At 43.2% G+C, this 20,269-nt stretch overlaps 1 protein-coding gene across 8 annotated transcripts in view; it reads right to left on the bottom strand.

Annotated features, from left to right (window-relative positions):
* Positions 1 to 20,269, bottom strand: part of LOC109557314 (phosphatidylcholine translocator ABCB4) — a 201,519-nt gene that overhangs the window by 69,581 nt on the left and 111,669 nt on the right. For 2 of the 8 annotated variants that reach the window (XM_070787626.1, XM_070787628.1), the window contains exons 1-2: positions 3,116 to 3,290; positions 2,840 to 2,925 (exon numbers count right to left, since the gene is read on the bottom strand). The exons of 2 other annotated variants lie outside the window; for them this stretch is intronic. In XM_070787626.1, the coding sequence (XP_070643727.1) occupies positions 2,840 to 2,919 (80 nt within the window). In that variant the 5' untranslated portion in view covers positions 2,920 to 2,925; positions 3,116 to 3,290. Of the gene's footprint in view, positions 1 to 2,839; positions 3,291 to 18,804; positions 19,891 to 20,269 lie in introns of those variants that run through there. 4 more of the 8 variants (XM_070787630.1, XM_070787627.1, XM_070787631.1 and 1 more) reach the window with 4 other exon arrangements.

The raw sequence follows: 20,269 nt of genomic DNA, 5'->3' as shown, positions 1-20,269 counted from the left end.
ATTACACATAAGATGGATGAACAACAAGGTCCTCCTGAAGAGCACAGGGAACTATATCAACATCCTGTAATAAATCATAATGGAAAAGAACATGAAAAAATGTGTGTGCAAATATATACATATATATATGAATAGCAGATCATTTTGCTGTATAGCAGAAATTAACACAGCATTGGAAATCAACTCTACTTCAATAAATTAAAAAAAAAACTCTCAGGTCATATTATGCTGCTACTCTGCTCAAAGGCTTACAAGTGGCTTCCACTTTTCTCAGAGTAAAAGCCAGATCCTTACACTGGCCTCTCTGGCCCCACATGATATTCTTTGTTGCCTCTCTGAGCACAGTGCCCACTCCCACTCCTGCCAGCTCTGCTCCAGACACCCAGGTCTCTCTGCCTCCGCTGTCCTGTGAACACTCCAAACACGTCCCCCCACAGGGTCTGCATTACCTCTGCTGGGAGGGGTACATATATGCCACACAGCTCTCTCTCTTTTTTTTTTTTTTTCAAGTTCTTGCTTAAATATTGCCTTCTCACTATGACCTACCTTAACTACCCTATTTAAAATTGCTTTTTTGCACTCCTGATTTCTTTAGGCTTAATTAACGTGTTCCCATAGCATTCATTACCTGCTAACAATTGTTTGCAGGACAAAGTGCCCCTGGGAAAAGAGTTTATGGATGCTTCTTTTTCACAAATGATCACATATTTGCATAGATCTAACTTTATATTACTTAAAGCCCAAGAGTGTCCCTGGTTTCCTGGTTTGGGATATCTGATGCCCTTTGGTGATAATTTGTCTCAGAAGCACAGGCTATTAATTTGGTTTTAGGTTGGAAACACTGTTGCTTCTTCAGTCTTGGGTATGGAATGAAACATAATCTGGTTCTCCCCTTAGGCAGGAAGATGGAATTTGATGTAATATTTTTCTTTTATGTATCTTGGGCTTTAATTCCATGGCATATAAAGACTACTTGCAAGATTTTAGCAACTACTATTCAGCATATGTATTGTTTACATCTATTCTCAATAATAAATAAACGCTAACTGTAGGAGAGCAGACTTTTTTTACCTAAAGGCATTTATTTAAATTTCCAGGTAAAGTTTTATTCACAGGACTTGATCCCAAACTATCTGGAACATTTTCTGAAATCAAAGGACTGACATCTGCAATGAAATATGTTCACAAGAATGTGACAGGCGAAACTGCGTGATCGCAACAACCATGGAACTCAGTTTTCCCTGGACCACTGAAGTGAGCTGAACTTCTTTAGCATGCAAGTTTTGGTCCATTTTTTATAAAAGTGTGTCTCATTACACTTAAGTTCATAATCTTAACTTTTTCTTAGTCTTTTACACTCTTTAAACTGTCTTCTTCCCAACACAAGGCTGTGAGCCCCGGTTCTGAGAACTTCTTGGGTTCTGCTGTGTTACTACATCTTTTGCAGGAGTAACCCCTCTGTACACTCACCAATGTTTAGCCTGTGCAACAGAGAAATAGACTTCTTGGAGAAAATGCCACCTATTTATAGATTCACAGTCAATTCCAGCCTAAATTGCCAGCGAATGAAAACCACATTTTTCTAGAAGAAAAAATACCATCCATGGGTTTTCCAATTTCACAGGGCAAACTAGATATTCTGTGAATGAATACCATGGTACGTAGAAGAAATAAAGCAAGATTATTGTATGAAGAAATTAACAGGCTAAAATAATGCCCCGGTTTAACCACCAGATAGGCATGTTCTCTGTTAACTAATCAGGCCACTTGCAGCTTGAGGACCCACTACAGAACCTGATAAGTTTGTCCCTCTGGGTGATCACTGGATGACACAGGTCAATTGGTTCTGGGTGGCTTGGCATGAACTCAGAGACCACAACAGCCTCATAAATTTTGACGCTGAAGGCAAAAACGATTCACTGTCCTCAAAGTGAAAGAGGGACAAAGCCAGCATGCCACTTACTGATTGCTTCTGCCCCTACTAAGGTGGAGAAGTGAGAGTGACAAGGGCCCTTGGGGCCAAAGAGCCAGCACAGGGAGAAAGACAGGCAAGCAGAGAAAGGCAGAGGTTTCCCCCTGGCATTTGAGCAACAGTTTCTTTGGAAGCGCAGGTAACCCACCCCAGGCTGCTCAAGGTTCCCCTCCCCACCTCACCCCTCACCCCCCAGAGGGGAGAAAGAGGGAACCGGAGAGCTGAGAGGAAGGCGGGTAAAATGAGGAGGAAGAGGAATAATGAGTGGAGGAAGGAGCTGCCTGCTTCACTACACTTGTTTAAAAAGCACAACCATCAACAGCAGGTGTCTGATGCTCTTTAAGCCCGGAAGATCAGACGATGCTTATGAGAGATTTCTGGAAAAGTCATGAGCTCCATAATGCAAGGAGTGTTACACCACACATGCTCATGGAAGGGCCCTGCACAAAGGGAAGGGGCGCCTTCAACCGTGCTCTCTTTCCTGGTGGTGTTTATTGGCGAAGTCGTGTCTGACTCTTTGCCACAAGAGGACTGTAGCCCACCAGGCTCTTCTGCCCATGGGGATTCTCCAGGGAAGAATACAAGAGTGGCTTGCCTTGCTCGTCTCAAGGGGATCTTCCCAACCCAGGGATCCCCGCGTCTCTGAGGGATTCTTTATCACTGAGCCACCAGGAAAGCCAGCCTGTCGCAAAAGAAACCTCAGTGACATTCCTTGGGTAAAGTCAGAACCACAGAAAAGACTCTAAGGAAACTCCAAAACAAAGGCCAAAGGCATCATCCACTCAACTTCTTTGCTCGGCTCCATGTGGCTCTGCTGACTCGCGTGTAACGAGAAAAGCAGAAAAGCGGTGGCCGAGGGTGATGTACCTGCTGACGCCCAGTTCAAATCCGTCCTCCCTGGTCTCGGTGATCCGGAATGTTGCGATCCTTCCCACCTCTGGATCCATCTCCGCCTGGGGAGAAACCAGTCTCAGGTCCAGGGGCACCAGCCCCAGCCTGGGGAGGTCGCCCAGCCTCCTCACAACACCCCCCTCCCCACCCCGCCGGGGTTCGGGGCCAGCAGACTGGTCGCCGGGACCGGGAGGACCGCGCGGATGCCACGCTGCCCGCCGCCGGGAGCCCACCTTCCCGAGCTTCCCTCACCCGGGACTGCGCCTGTCTCCGGCCGAGCCGCTGGGCGCCGGGGCTGCGGGGCCTGGGACTTTGCTCGCTCCCGCCCCCGCCCCTCCCCGAGAGTGTCCGGCCCCAGCGACGCCTCCTGAAGCCGCCGGGGCCACGGCCCCGGGCAGAGGAGGCGCTCCAGCCGCCAGGCTCGCTCCGCACACCCCGCGGGGAAGGGTGCCCGGCGCGCCGCCCTCCGCTGCGCCCACCCCCGGCGAGCAGCCAGCCCCGAGCCAGCTGCGGCCGATAAGCCCCGCGACCAGCCTGGTGCCGCTGGGTGTTCCGAGAGCCTCGCCTGGCGGGCCACTCGAGCCCTCCAGAGTGACTGTCACACTCCTTCAGTGCAGTTTTCTTTTTGAAGCCTTGCAGGGGACGGTTTGTACATGCTCACCAATGATGGGGCAGCTGAGGGACATGAGAGACCCCTAGGCTCGCCTCCCGCTGCTTCTGCATCCCCGGGTCTGCTCCCCGGGGGGCACCGAAGCCACCCGTCTCTTGGGATGCTGAGGACAGGGCAGGGCCGCCCAAAAACATCGCATTAAGCTCTTCGCAGGATAATGCAGCCGGTGCCTTCTCAACACTTAGAGGCACAGAACTTTAGGGCTTTAGAAATCTCCAAATTCAACCGCTTCTCCTCCACTCCCTTTCCGATAGGAGACTGAAGCCCAGAGAGGTCGAGTCTCGCCTGTGGCTGCGTCCTCAGGACCAGGGTCCAGTCTCCAGTGTCCTCTCCTGGCATCCTGCTCTGATCCTGCACTTCTCCCTGTGCTCAGGTGTCTCTACACCTTGCGCTCTAGGTGTAGGATTCACATGGGAATCCTCTGTGTGGTTTTCTCATCCCTTTTCATGAACCGCCAGGCTCCTTCCTAAAGGAAAATCTAAAACAGGGAGCAGCATGTTATCATAGCTTTGAAGCCAGTGGGATCCAAACTCAGAGCTTCCTATCTTACTAGCTATGTCACCTTGGACACTCTCGCTTCTCTAAGCCTCAGTTTCCTCATATGGTAACTTGAGGATAAAACACGCCCCTTGCGAGGTCACTGTGAGGAATAAATGAACTAAGAAGGTAGAAGGAGCTGGTACTGAGCCTGAAACAGAATACACTCCATAAACGTGGCTTCCCTTCTTCCCAACCAGGTAGAAGGGCTACCTGCTGGGCCTTGCTCCTGCTGTCTTATTAACCCAGAAGTCATCCCGTGGCTTTCTCAGGTTCCCAGAGAAAATTAACAAAGAGCATCCTACAAGAGGAGGTGCTGTCGGCAGATCTTGGAATCTCACCTGTGTCACTTACTGGCCTTAGGCAATTTACTTTTATGGAAACCGTAAAATTGAGGTGTTATTGGGATTAGGCATAATGTGTATAAAGTCCTTGGCATATAAGAGGTACCTAGTATTAATAGTTACAAGATCAGAAGAGGCTGATAAGGAGAGACTGGGATAAGAGCCAGGAGCTCTAGCACTCACTCTAAAATATGCCACTTATCTCTACCCTGCTCTGCATATCACCTTGAGCTAGGCAGAACCTGACTTGAAGAGATGACTAAGAGTTGATTGGAACTGTGGCATGTTCTAAAATTATTAGAAATGAATTTATTTACAGGTTTTCCTAAAAAAGTTTTTTCTTCTTAGCCTGAAAGTGAAAGTGAACTCGCTCAGTCGTGTCCGACTCTTTGCGACCCTGTGGACGGTAGCCCACCAGGCTCCTCTGTTCATGGACTTAGCCCATCTACCACAATCAGCAGGATTCTCTTCTTTGATCAACCAGAATTCCTCTTCTTCACAAGTCTAACAGGTGGTCAGATCACTATTTTAAAAATACTCTACAATTACAGCAACTGAAATTGTTGAGCTGAAAGAAAGCTTGGTGGTGACAGGAGAACATTATAAAGCTCAGTAGCCTGTAAGGAGATGGTAGCCTCTTCAGTTTCTATAAAAGACATCTTGGGGGAGTGAAAAGGTAGACACGTGAGAAAGTAGGAAGCTTCTGAACTAAAAAAAAAACAAAAACCAACACACAGGAACATGACATTTTCCCATCAGAGTCAGTTCATAAAGTTGTTCCTATAAAAAGCGTTCATCGTATGTTGCTTGTGTCTGGGGCCTGTGTGTGGGGAGAGAGAAGCCTCGCCCACATGACTGTATTCATGTATTTGCCTGTGTTACAGCCCATTCCAAGGGCTACTTTTACATTTATCTAATAACAGTAAAACAACCTTATCTGGTGCATCCATCTGTTATTCATTAAAAAACAGTATTTAAGCCACTGTGATAAACTGGAGAATTCTCCATGACACTCAGGCTATAAGAAATCTCAACTTTCTTTTGTTGGTAGGATATTGAGATAATCCTGCTTTGTTCTCATTGATGTAGAGTTAATGTCCTTCCCTCCATCTTACTTCTTTTACATGTTCCATTAGTTCTTCCTTTTTTAATCTTAATTATTGCTTTTTGGGGACTATTTTTATTCTTTGGTTCTTTTCTCTTGATTTAATAAGTACATATTTCATTTTCTATTTAACAGTTAACTCTTTCCTAGAGATTATGACCTATCTTTGACTAAACAGTGGTACTTTTTCATCTTCCAGGCCAATGCAAGGACTTTAAAATTCTCAAACCTCATTTACCCACCTCTTACTTATACATTACTACCTGGGTTCAATCCCTGGGTTGGGAAGATACCCTAGAAAAGGAAAAGGCTACCCACTCCAGTATTCTTGCCTGGAGAATTCCATGGACAGTCCATGGGGTCTCAAAGAGTTGGACATGACTGAGAGACTTTCACTCACTCACTGTCATGTACTTTAATTTTTTTTTCTATCTTTTATGACCCTTATGAGAAATTATTTTATAGTCATTGTCATTTAGATTTATCTATACATGTCTTATCCTTTTCTTTCTCTTTATTTCTTCCTACATCTCAGAGCCACTATCTTGGATCATTTTCCTTTTACCTAAAGAATGCTCTGTGCTTCCTTTTGCCAGTGATAACTTTTCTCAACGTTTTTTTCCTGAGAAGTTATTTCACGTTTATTTAGGAAAAGTATTCAGAGATTTGCCTTTGTTGTTCAGTTGCTAAGCCGTGTTGGAGTCTCTGTGACCCCATGGACTGCAGTTCGCCAGGCTTCCCTGTCCTTTACTATCTCCTAGAGTTTGCTCAAACTTATGTCCATTGAGTCAGTGATGCCATCCAACCCTCTCATCCTCTGTCACCCCCTTCTCTTCCTGCCTTCAATCTTTCCCAGCATCGGGGTCTTTCCCAGTGAGTCAGCTCTTTGCACCAGAGATCTGCCTTACTGGATATCAAGACTTCTATTGTGAAACGATAGTGATTAAGGCAATACATTTTGGACAGAGATAAACAAAATTAAAGTGAAAGAGAATACAGATCTTATAACTGACAGAGCCAGAATTCTAATCCTGCCTGTATTCTTAGCCACCACTTTAACTAGTGCAGGGCAGTGGGGATGGAGAAGATGGGTCAAATGTAGTGGATGGTTAAAACATCTTCTTCCTCCAATTCATTGATCTTAGCATATTTTAACTGTTCCTATTTTGGTGTGCTGTCTTCCACTCATCTTGCAGACATCCACAACCCCTTGCCTTCTCTCTTTATCAGGTTTCTTGGTAAAACCACAACTCTGGCTAATTTAAATTATCCAAATACTGCAAGCTTCCACCATGCAACAGAGCACGGCTAAAGAAAGACACAAAACCATTTGACTTGTCCCACCATGAAACTAAGTGATCCTTTACTATATATTTAAGGTATTTACTATGCTTATTATTTATTGTCCATTCTGAGGGATGCAAGCTTCATAAGAACACAGTTTTTGCTGTCTGATCCACTGGAGTATTCCCGCCTTTGCTGCCCAATAGCGACTGTCTCCTTATTCACTCCTCCACTGTGTCAGACCGTTGCTTCATGCTTCCTTTTCCCTCAAGTATCTTTCAGTCATTTTATGTCTTCACATTCTGCTGAAGTACTATGCTTCTTATTTCACTGATAAAAGTCACAGTGTTTGGAAGGGAACTGCCACAATCTCCCGCCGTGACACCCACCCACTGCCCAGCATCTGCACCCAGCACCCGCCTTCCCTGAATGAACCAGCTTCTCCAATGAACTACCCGTGCGTGCCCTTATCTGCAACCAGTCCTTTCATCTGTACTTGGATGCTGTGGGTCCCAGCCCCTCGGGAATGAGCTCTTCAGCAGACATGATTCCTCCTCTCTCCTGCCTTGTCAACTTCTCTGTCCCTGCTGGACCACCCCTGTTTCTTCATCTTAAAAAACACTCTCTTGACCCCGCTTTTCTTACTAACTGCCACTGCCTTTCCCTCCTTCTCTTTGCAGCTAAGCTACTAAGAGTTCCATCACTTTCTCCATTTCCTGTCCTCCTGTCCTCCCTGAAACACACTCATCAGGAGTTTGACCTGTCACACTACCAAAACTGCCCTGGTTAAGTCACTGATAACCTCTACCGTGCTACCTCCAAAGGTCAATTTTTTGTCCTTATCTGACTTAACAAACTCAAGCAGCTGACAGATTTATCTTTCTCTCTTCCTTTATACATTTTCCTCACTTGAATTCTAGGACGCCACATATTTCTTGGATTTTATTCGGCTTTACCGGTCACTCTTTCTCAGTGTCCTTCAGCTTGTGCCTCTTCTTTCTACCTCTCAGCTGACACTGGAGTGCTCCAAGGCTGACGGTGAATCTTCTCTGCCTAGTCTCACTCCCTCTGTAATCTCAGCTGGTCTCATGGCTTTAAATACTATCTGTACCCAACAATGTCTAATTTTTTTTTCTAATCTAGACTTCCTTCCTGAATTCCTGGCTCATATATACAAGTGCATCTTTGATCTCTCTACTTGGATGTTTAACGTGCCCAACCTTGACTCGACCTTTCCCCTAAACTGGCCTCTCCAACAGGTGTCTCTCCTTCTCAGTTGACAGCTCCACCATCCAGATGACCAGCAAAAATAGAGTCATCCTGCATTCTTCTCTTTCTTCCCCACCTCATACTCCATGAGAAGATTTTATAGGTTCTGGCTTCAAAATATACGCTCAGTTGCTCAGTCATGTCTGACTCTTTGGGACCCCTTGGACTATTGGTCCTGTTAGGCTTCTCTGTCCATGGGATTCTCCAGGCAAGAATACTGGAGTGGGTTGCATTTCCCCCTCCAGGAGATCGATCATCCTGACCCAGAGATCGAACCAGGACCTTCTCGTCTCTTGCATTGGTAGGCAGGTACTTTATCACTGTGCTGCCTGGGTCTGACTATCTGTCTCTCCCCAGTTCTACCAGCATGGTGCAAGCTGCTCTCATCTCTCACCTGAATGACTGCAGTAGCTTCTTCAGTCTCCTCTGTTCCTGTCTTTGCCTCCTCTCCTGCCTTTGTTCATTCTCAAAGCAGAAGCCAGAGTGATTCATCTGAAAAGTGGGTCCGATCACGTGAGCCTCAAATCCTAATTCCCCAGAGGCCCCAGTCCATTGTGAGCCTTGGCCTGCAGTGGCTGCCCTCTCTGCAATGTTTCTGACCTCATTTTCTGCCTCCCCCTCCCTCACTCCTTGCCAGCCACACCAGCTTCTTGGATGCTCCTCAAACAAGATGGAATTACACCTCATGGTGTCCGTGCTAGTTGTTCCCTCTGCCCCGAAGTCTCTTCCCCAAATATTCACACGGCTAAAACCTTCACCTCCTACAAGTCTCCTCTCCATTCCCGTCTTATCGATGAGACCACTCCTGACCTGCTTGAAAACCGCATCTCTTCCTCCCAGGACTCCCAGTTCCCCTTTACTCTACTTCAGTTTTTCTTCCCACATTATTTCCCACCACCTAGTATACTATACAATTTGTGAGATGACTATGCTTGCTGTTTATTGTCACCTCAGTAATACATCAGACCCAAGGAAAAAAAGGTATTTTTCTCTGCTTTATTCAATGAGGTGGCCAACATTTGCTACCCATACTTACTAAGTACCAGACCTTGTGCAAGGATTTGAGGACATAAAGAAAAACAGGTCTCAGCTCCTGCCTCAAAATGGACTGAGAATATACCAATACAAAAATCGGATCTCTATAGTGTTTTATAAAATTATGAAGCCATCACAAACAGGTATCACCTCATTCAAATCTCAAAAGAAGCAGCGCGTTCAAGGTAAACAAGTGAGGTGGTATTATTCTCAGTTTAACGGTGAGGAAATCGCAATTCCTAAAAAGTGAATGGAATTAGGACTCCCTGGGGAAGACTTGTGCCAGCAGAGTCATGCCTCTCTCTGTATCTGTCCCCAAAGCACTTGAAGGTCATTAAATGTGTACTGAATAGATCCCTAGCTTTAAGCTGTAGCATAAAAGATTTACATGCAAAAAAGAATGTCTTATAACTAAGAGCCAAAGGGAAGAACAAACTCCATCTACCAAAGTATTTTAAAATACTTAATATTTTGTATATTTTATATAATATTACATTGTAATTTTGCATATTTTATAAAATATTACATTGTAATAATTGAATATCCTATTTTCTATATCTTATATTTACATGTGTACTAATTTGCAACAGTTTTCTCTGCAGAGAGAATGATGGAATCGGCTCTCTGTCCAGTGCACCTTCAGCTTGACGGTAATATTCTCTGCAGTGTTTCTCCTGCTATATTGTCTTTGTGGCAAACAATTCTCAGACTTTTCATCTCTGAAGATAGACTGTTAGATGTTATCTTTGACTGTTATATTTGCATGTCACCACACTGCACTGGTGCTTCACTAGTAGCTGTTAAACAGCCTGCCTGCAATGCAGCAGACCCCGGTTCGATTCCTGGGTCAGGAAGATCCCCTGGAGAAGGGATAGGCTACCCACTCCAGTATTCCTGCCTGGAGAGTTCCATGGACAGAGGAGCCTGGAAGGCTGCAGTCCATGGGGTCACAAAGAGTCGGACACAACTGAGCAACTAACAGTTTAGCACTTTGCTACATTCTGTTTCCAAATTTCCTGCCGCCAATACCCCTGCTTAAATCTTGCATCTTCCTCTCCAAGTTGATAGATCATAATTTCTCTTATCTTCACTGCTTTCAAACCATGTTCAATCTTACAATTTTCTCCCAAAATTCTTTTCAAAAACCTTATATATCTGCTTGAAAAACAAAAATTCCTCTCCACCTCTGACCTCTTATCTCCTAAAAAGCCTTCCCTTTGGGTCTCACTTTTCTTTGCTCATTATAAAATTCATCTAACTCGGCTCCAGCACTTTGGAAGGCATTTGTAAGATGTTAAGGATGAGGGTAATGCTGATTTCCAATGTAACTGGCTTTAACGGATATTTCCAATGATCTCTTCCTTGCCCACTGTGTGTGTGTTCAATCGTGTCCAACTCTTTGGGACCCATGAACTGTAGCCTGCCAGGCTCCTTTCGCTGTGGAATTATCCAGGCGAAATAATACTGGAGTGTGTTGTCCTTTCCTACTCCAGGGGATCTTCCCAACCTAGAGATCTAACCTGCACCTCTTGTGTATCCTACACTGGGAGGTGGATTCTTTACCACTGATGCCACCTCGGAAGACTGAACTCTTCCGTACACCCTCTTAAACCAGGGTAGACTTGCCAAGGTATGACAGAAGTTAAAATTAAAGCAGTTGGGAAGAAGCATCATTTTAATCACCGATGTCATATCAATCCTCCAGGATAGAGTAATGGCACATTGAGAATGCCAAGGTCACACTGCCTCGTGGAATTCTGTGCCCTGTGAGGATTATGGTAACAGTTGGGTAGACAGGAATGGGTGCGGGGTGCCAAGGTTGGAGAGTGAATGAACAAGCCCCAGGTAGGGTCACTATGCTTTGGGTCATTAATGTGGACTCTTAAGTTTATTCTAAAACTGCACATTTTCAAAAAATTATACTTTACTTCATAACAGATTAATAATATTTGCTCATATCATACTAAAATATCTATGGATAACATAACAAAGAAGAACAATAACATTATGTTTGCATTTGATGTTAGTTCTCAGTTACTCACAGCACTATTTCCTAGCCCTAAAACTGTGGCATCTTAAGGGTTCTTTAATCACGTTAGAGAGAGTTGTGAGATGTTCAGAAATCTACCGAAGCAAAATAATTGGGGTTTGCAATCATCTGTGCAATATTTTTGGAACTCTACTAATATTAGGTAGAATCTACAACTCTCTTTATCTCACGCCTTTGCTACTCTTTTAAAACTTTTAATTTTGAGATGCTTATTAATTCATATATGGTTGTAAGACAAATACAGAGACTCGCTGTACTTTTCTTAGTTTTCCCAATGGTTATATACTTTATTTATGTACGTAAATTGATAAGGGATATTGGTCTGTTGAGTGATATTTCACTGAAACTTGGACATCTGAGGTGTTCTGTTGTGAGATTCCAGACCTTACTGAAACCTTTTGTTCTCCTTGAGGACAGTGCCCCACCAGAGAGAGGGTGTCATTCTTCACTTGGTTTCCACTGACACTGAGGTGGGAGGGGCTCCTTGTTACTGCAGAGCAGAGGCAGCGGGGCTGACTCCCCGCTAGGCCTCCACTGATCCCTTCCTGGCTTGGCAGAGAGGGAGTGCATTGTTACAGCTCTCCACGTGGTCACTACTGACATGGCAATGGGGAGGTAGCCTCGTTACTGTCAACATGAAAGTCCTGAGCCTCCACGAGGCCACCTCTTCTCAAATCCTCATCGCTGCTGGTAGGGATGAAAAGCCAGCTCCCTGCTGGCAGGCAGTGAAGCTGGGGTGCACTTGTTACAGCCTCGTGAGGGTGGAATTCGAGGCTTGCCACTCAGTCTTTCCAGGCATGGGTCTGGAGCATACCATCGTTTTTCCTATGCTGCCTGGCTAGAGTAGAGGCTGCCATCTACACATTTTCTATTTTTCTGGGCTGCCCCTTTCCTGGTCCTTTGGCTAGAGAGAGCTGGCTTTTGTTGGGGCTTTTTGTCTGTACACACTGGCATTTCTGGGTTTTCATCTTCTTCAGCTCCAAGCTAACATATATAAGGCAAGAATAAAGCAAAACAAGACAAAAACATCAGATTAAAAAAAAAAAGAAATAAAAGATATCAAAATTGGAAGGAAGAGGTAAAATTATCATAGCATACAGATGATACGATGGTCTACATAGAAAACTCTAAAGACTTTACATGAAAACTATTAGAACTGATAAATGAATTCAGCAAGATAGCAGGAGTCAAGATTAATATGCAGAAATTGGTTGTATTTCTTTACAGTGATATGAACTATCAGAGAGAAAAAAAAAATTCCCATTAAAATCCCATTAAAAAAATATCTAGGAACAAATCTAACCAAGGATGTAAAAGACTCATACACTGAGAAGTGTAAAACACTGATAAAGGAAATCGAATATGAATCAATAAAATGGAAAAATAATCATGCTTTTGGACTGGAAGAATTAATATTTATAGTTAAAATGGCCATACTATCCAAAGAACTCTACAGATTTAATGTGGTCCCTATCAAATTACCCATGACATTTTTTTCATAGAACTGAAACAAATAATTCTAAAATTTATTTGGAACCACAAAAGGCCCAGAATTGCCAAAGCGATCCTGAGGAAAAAGAACAAAGCAAATCTACAGAACAGAGTAGACAGTCCAGGAATAAACCCACACACCTAAGTTCAACTAATCTTCAACAAAGGAGGCAAGAATATAAAGTGGGAAAAAGATAGTTCCTTAGTAAGTGGTATAACAAAAGCCAAGAGCCGCAATTAATGAAGTTAGAATACAGCCTCACGCCATACACAAAAATAAACTCAAAATGGCTTAAAGACTTAAATATAAGACATTACATCATAAAACTTCTGGAAGAGAACATAGGCAAAACATTTCAGACATAAATCATACCAATGTTTTCTTATGTCAGTCCCCCAAGGCAACAGAAATAAAAGCAAAACTAAACAAATGGAACCTAATCAAACTTACAAGCCTTTGTTCAACAAAGAAAATCATAAACAAAATGAAAATATAACTTATGGAATGGGATAAAATATTTGCAACCATGCAATATGGTTGCAAATTTTATTATTGGTTGGTTAAACCACGCAACCAACAAGAGCTTAATTTTCAAAACATATAAACAGCTAATAAAACTTAATTTCCAAAACATGTAAACAGCTAATAAAACCAACAATATTACTGGTTGATTAAACCATGCAATCAACAAGAGCTTAATTAATTTCTGAAACATACAAACAGTGAATAAAACTCAATAACAAAAATAACCAAACAACCCAATCAAAACATGGGCAAAAGACCTACAGAGACATTTCTCCAAAGAAGACAAACAGATGGTCAAGGAGCACATGAAAAGATGCTCAACATCATTAATTATTAAAGAAATACATATCAAAACTACAGTGAGTTATTACCTCACACCGGAATGGCCATCATCAAAAAGTCCACAAGTAATAAATGCTGGAGAGCGTGTGGAGGAAAGGGAATCCTCTTGCACTATTGGTGGGAATGTAAATTGCTGCAGTCACTATGAAAAACAGTATGGAGGCTCCTTAATAAAATTTAAAAATAGTTACCATATGATCTAGCAATCCCATGCTATGCTGTGCTTAGTCACTCAGTCATGTCCAACTCTCTGCAACCCCATGGACTGAAGCCCACCAGGCTCCTCTGTCCATGGGGATTCTCCAGGCAAGCATACTGGAGTGGGTTGCCATGTCCTCCTCCAGGGATCTTCCCGACTCAGGAATTGAACCGGAGTCTTCTGCATTGCAGGCAGATTCTTTACCAGCTGAGCTACCAGGGAAACCCCCCAGCAGTCTTACTCCTGGTCATACATCCAGGAAAGATGAAAGCTCTAAATCAAAAGCTGCATGCACCCCAATGTTCACAGCGATTTTTAGCCAAGACATGGAAGCAAAACACATGTTCACTGACAGCTGAATGGATAGGAATATGTGGTAAATCTATATACAGAGATTACTCAACCATAAACAGAACGAGAATGCCATCTGCAGCAACATAGATGGATCTAGAAATCATACTAATTGAAGTAAGTCAGACAGAGAAAGACAAAATTATATCAACCATAAACAGAACGAGAATGCCATCTGCAGCAACATAGATGGATCTAGAAATCATACTAATTGAAGTAAGTCAGACAGAGAAAGACAAAATTATATCACTTATAGGTGAAATCTAAAAAACAGTACAAATGAACTTATTTACCAAACAGCAACAGACTCATAGACATAGAAAACAAACTCATGGTTAGCAAAGGGGAAAGAGGGGAAGGATAGATTTGGAATATGAGATTAACAGATGCACAGTACTATATATAAAATAAACAACAAGGATCTGCTGTATAGCACTGGGAACGAATTTACTGTAATAAATTGTAATGGAAAAAGAATATATATGTGTGTATATATATGCATGACCAAATCACTTCGCTGTACATCTGATATGCAACATTATGAACTATACTTCAATTACAGAAAAACAAAAATCCCCACAAGCCAAAACAAAAATGAGGAACTCACCACCATGTCATTCTTTGGATTCCAAGTTCCTTGGCTTGGTTGTCTTTGTCTCTTCACTTCTCAGAATATTCTTATGGTTGTTTTATTGATAATGTTCTGTGTTTCTAGTCGTACTTAGCAGGAGGGATAGGGAAAAATATGTCTCCTCTATCTTCTTGGAAGTTGCTGCTGGATTTTTACAATCCATTTTCTATAATTGGATGCCAAGGCAAAGGAAGATTGTGAAACCAAATGAGCCAGTCTTTATATTTGTTCATCAGTATAAAAAGGGATATGAAATATTAGATTAAAATGTTTCTCTAACTTATCTGCTCACTCTCCTCCTCCAAACTCTCTCACCTTCTTAGTAACACCTAGTAGATGATGGCTACTTACAAAAATCTGTGTTTTTATATGTAAAATATGCAGGTAGATGGATATTTCCTGAGCCTAAACTTACAAAGTCCAGTGTTTTCCTTACACTTCCCCCTTATAGTAAAATATGAAGTCAAATCTGATAATTATAGGGCTTACCAAAGTAGAACAATGAGGTGCCACTAAAAAAGCCAGGGTAGGGACTTTGCTGGTGTTCCAGTGGCTAAAACTCCATGCTCCCAATGCAGGGAGCTCAGGTTCGATCCCTGGTCAGGGAACTGGATCCCTCACGCCACAACTAAGAGTCTGCATGCCACAACTAAATATACTGTATACTGCAACTAAGACCCAGCACAGCCAAATAAATAAATATACATATTTTTAGAGAAACCAGGGTATAAGATCTTCATAGTTTTATGTTATGCTCTATTATACTGCCTTAATTATTCTAACATCTTTTTTTTCCCACTAGACTGTGATCTCCTTAAAGAAACCGGATGAACTAAATTTACCCAGCACATTGCAAGCACTTGATAATCACTCTTCTCTACCTTCTCTCCCACTTCTCTTCCGCCCCCAGCTGGTTTAGGAATCAACATAGAGAGCCCAGAGGAGAAACTACATCCACAAATCATCTGGGCTTAAGGGCTCGAAGAAGACCTCTGATTCGAAATCCAAGCACCATCAATCAGTCCTTCAAACTAAATCTCGCAGGAAGTGCGGGTCACTTCCCACCCCACCAGGCACATCTTGCAAGATTCTGACACGACAAGCACTGATGGATTAAAGGCAAAGGGTGACGGATCCTGTCTTCCATGTCCCTTCTCTGAGGGTTCTGACCAGTTTTGTCAATATTTGTTCAATAAATATTTATGGAGGAGGAAAAGGATGGATTTTAAAGAGCAAGGTTTTCCAAACTGTGACCTGAGGAGCCCACCATGTGCTTAGACAACAAGGGTTCCCTGGTCACATAATTAAGAAGTGCTGGCTCCAGGCTGCTGTCTCGGAGCTCAGGAGGATACCAACGTTTTGAGAGTTCTATAGTAACAGGTCATTTAGCTTTTTTAAGATACATTTCTTTCCTCCACTCCTAGACCACAACATCCATTGAAAATACAAAATTCATATTCTCTAACCTCACACATGAAGCTCTATCTAAAAGAAATAATTCTAGAAGTCCAAAAGCAGGGAATAACACAGAAACAGATAAAAGTGAAGAGTGGAGCCCGGGAAGGAAGAAGCTATGATCTGACTGGGGCAAAAGGCAGATAAGGAAGCACTGGGATATGTGATGGAATAGATTAGGTAGGATTCTGCCAGGGACCAGCCCCGGCTGATCCAGGGAGTTCGAAGGGGAGATGGCGTTGGCGAATACACTGGATACACTGGCTTTAATTAAATATTAATTAGAGATATAAAGAGCAATAGAATAAGGATAGCTCAGTAGGAAAATTCAGTGGAGAAAAGAGACTGAGTAGCTTGGTTTACGCGGGAAACCAATAAAACTTCAAGACAAGAAGCTTGCACCACTTACGTAGGCTGCAGGCGTCCTTCTGTTCTCCCGAAGGAGAGGATACATTGAGGCCTCCCCGGTCGGATCTTAGAAGCCCAGGCAAAGTTAGTAAGCTTGGCGGGCTCCGCGCTCCAGATGGAGACTCTGAGAGAGAGAGAGATATGGGGAGACCAGTCTTTCGAGGAACTGATCCCAATTCTTTATTTTCCAGGGTCTGTCTTTATACGCCGAGGTGTTATACAAAAGTCACGCGGGGTCAGCAGTCCTGACTTTTATTAAAGTCAGGTGCTTCATACAGATGTATACAGAGATCTTAGGGGTGTTACATCATCTTCTGGCCAGGGGGGCCTGCTGACAATTTATGACCCTCTCCTTGTGACAGCGGTCAGTCAACCAGGACACTTATTTCTCCAGGGGTGATTATTCTTAAAACAGACGCCACCTTCTGAAGGTACCAGATAAAGTTACATTCCTATAGGGTGAGGGTGTACTGGGTTTTAATTAAGGACAGAATTTGCTTAGCCTAAGGTCTAACGTGATTAATATCAAAGGTTAATACTTATTTCTTCTATATATTCATTAATGTGTATAAGGGCAGGGGATGTGGAGACTTAGCAACAAACATTGGCTCAACAAATGAAAAACCCTTCACTAATACAATTTCTAATCAGCCCACTATACTATACTAATAGTTTTCTAACTTCTCTAAAGAACTTGTTTTTAGAAGGTTTAAAGCATCTCATGCCTCTCATGGTTGGGAGGCTGTGAGCAATCACATGGGGCTGGACGAGCCTGTCAGGCAGGCTAGAGAACCTTCAGAGGAGTTTGTAGGTTGAAACACCCCTATCACGCCCAGGAATTATTATTAACTGGAGCTCTAAGTTAACTCCTTCTCTGAAAGAGGTAGTGGGGGACAGGCCCCCGTAAAGTCAGAGGTGTAGGTGAGAGCACAAAGTAGTAAAGTAGGCAGGTTCTGGTTATGGGGGTAGATGCTCGAGAATTTCCAGGGGGACTCCTGAGGCTCGATCCCGCCTTTGTGTATGTCGAGCCTCCTTCCTCATGACCTTTGGCATGGGTGGAGATCCTCACGCCGGCACCCCGCAGGATTCTAGACTCACAACTATTGTGGAGAAGGTTTTTAGAAAGCAGTCATTACCTTGTCAAGAACGGTGGCTTCTTTTTGAATAGCTGTAACTGTCTTTTATCAGTTGAAGTCCACGAGGAGTGGAATGGCACACTCTAATTAGGATATTCAAGGAGGATTTAACACAGTGACTATTCACAAAGGTATGAGCAGACATAGGATATCATGGATACACCGTAACGGATAGGACGTATGTTGGGGCCATGCAAATGGGTTGGGGGGCTGTTGCCCATGCCAGCATGGGTGAGGGGAGGGAGAAGGTACCAGGTCACTTATGAATGTCATGTAGAGAAAACTGCCTTGAGAAGGGCAGTGATCCCCTCCAACCATACCCAGGTATTCCTTTAGCTGAACCCACAGAAGTCAGTCTCCCAGGGTGGAAAGCCATGTAGAGAGAAGGGAGGACAGCGAACACACAAGGGCGGAGGGAAGATATCTGGCGCTCGTCTCATGCGGAAGAATCTGGAGACTGGTGACTCTGCCATCTCCTGCCCAGCTGTGTCTATCACGATTCACACAGTGCTTTTGCAGAAGGCACGTACTAGGCCAAGCTCCTGCATCGAGCACAGAGATGTGCAGACGACAAGATCAAGCGCTGGCTGTCAGATATGTTAAAAACTGATAACCAGAGAAGGAAAGAAAGCAAACAATTAAAATATATTGTGAAACACAGAAAGGTGTAGAAAGCATATGGTAGTTTGATGCCAAGAATTTGCCAAGCTAACCTGTGACCTTGCCCTTGATATGCAATGCTAGTATGTAAAACTGTCAGCCAACGTGGACTTTCTGGCATAAATGCAAATTTTGAGAATCGAAAAGGTACTTGAAATTTAATTCCGTTCATTAATAGCCAATAAAAATTTTAGCTTCTCCAAAAAATTGCCTTCAGAATTGAAGTACATGCAAAAGATTTATTCATGAATTCGAACTTTCATGAAATGTCCAGTATTTTGTATTGAGCTTCTGACACTCTTAAGTATTTGTTCTCACAGAGGAAATCCAAAAAATTGTTTTTTTCACTTTAACCCAACCATTTCCCTTTAGCATATTGCTCTCCAGGTTCTATTTACATGTACAAGTTCCAGACCTGGGCTCCCTGATTCCAAACAATTTCACACCATTTTTTAAATTAATTAATTTTTATTGAAGGATAATTGCTTTACAGAATTTTGCTGTTTTCCATCAAACCTCAACACAAATCAGCCATAGGTATACATATATCCCCTCCCTTTTGAAGCTCCTTCCCATCTCCCTCACCATCCCACTCCTCTAGGTTGATACAGAGCCCCTTTTTGAGTTTCCTGAGCCATACAGCAAATTCCCATTGGCTGTCTATTTTACATATGGTAATATAAATTTCCACGTTAGAGTATAAGGAAGCAGATTATTGTGCCCTTAGTGTTTCCCAAATAATTCAGGTAGGTTTAGCCATAGCCTGGCAAGAACTGCCAGTCTTCCAGGCAACACAGACCATCCATGGAAAAAATGACTTATTGCCTGAGTCATTTATTTAAAGTCTAAAAAGAGTGGGAGCAACAGGGTCATTGCCACACTGACAGACATGTTTTGCATAAGAGGGGATTGGATAGGGACAATGAACTCTTTGAAGTGTTAGTCACTCAGTCGTGTCCGATAATTTGCGACCCCATGGACTGTAGCCAGCCAGGCTCCTCTGTCCATGGAATTCTCTAGGCAGTAATCCTGGAATGGGTTGACATTTTCTTCTCCAGGGGATCTTCCCAACCCAGGGAGTGAACACAGGTCTCCCTCATTTCGGGCAGATTCTTTACCGTCTGCGCCACCAGGGAAGCCCAATGCACTCTTTAGGAAATGCAAAAACTGTCATACTCAAATTCTGATAGAAGAGAAAAGCTTCAAATGCCATTGTTTAATGATAAAAATAAATATTAGAAGTATGATCTTGATAACAGTGTTTAGTTTTTCTACCTCTTCACTAAAATGGAAAAAAAAAAAAAAAAAAAAAGCCCTCTTCCCCTCACCTTGCCTTTCCCCTTCTTCCCAAAGAGAACACTGTGATTTTTGGCTTGCGATGCTAGAATGCTGTGGCTCCTGATGCTCACGGTTGAAATATTCCAATAGCAGAAGCAGTAGGTTACCCACATGTCCAAGGGTAGCAAGCCAGGTCTCTACAGTGTGTTCTTTCCTTCCTTTAGGTAAGGCATTTGTAAAAGGGTGATATGTCCATCTGCATAACAGAAAGCAAAGAAGTTAAATCTGATTTATTTCATAAAATCTCACTGCACAGGTACCCTTGTAGGAATGTGGACACCTGAAAGTAAGGCATATCTCAACACTCTATTTTAAACAAACTACAGCAAGAATAAAAATATATCCGTTTTGGGACTTCCCTGGTGGAGCAGTGGGTGGGAATCTACCTGTCAATGGAGGGGACATGGGTTCAATCTCTGGTCCGGGAAGATCCCACATGCCGTGGAGCAGTTAAGCCCCTGCCCACAACTACTGAAGTCTGTGTGCCAAGAGCCTGCGAACCGCAACAAGAGGAGGCCCTGCAATCATAAGTCTACACACCACAAATAGAGAGTAGCCCCTGTGAGCCGCAACTA

This window comes from Bos indicus, chromosome 4 (genome assembly GCF_029378745.1).
Source record: "Bos indicus isolate NIAB-ARS_2022 breed Sahiwal x Tharparkar chromosome 4, NIAB-ARS_B.indTharparkar_mat_pri_1.0, whole genome shotgun sequence".
Classification (NCBI taxonomy): domain Eukaryota; kingdom Metazoa; phylum Chordata; class Mammalia; order Artiodactyla; family Bovidae; genus Bos; species Bos indicus.
Note: the sequence above shows the minus strand (reverse complement) of the source record. Positions and strands in the feature narration are given on the sequence as shown.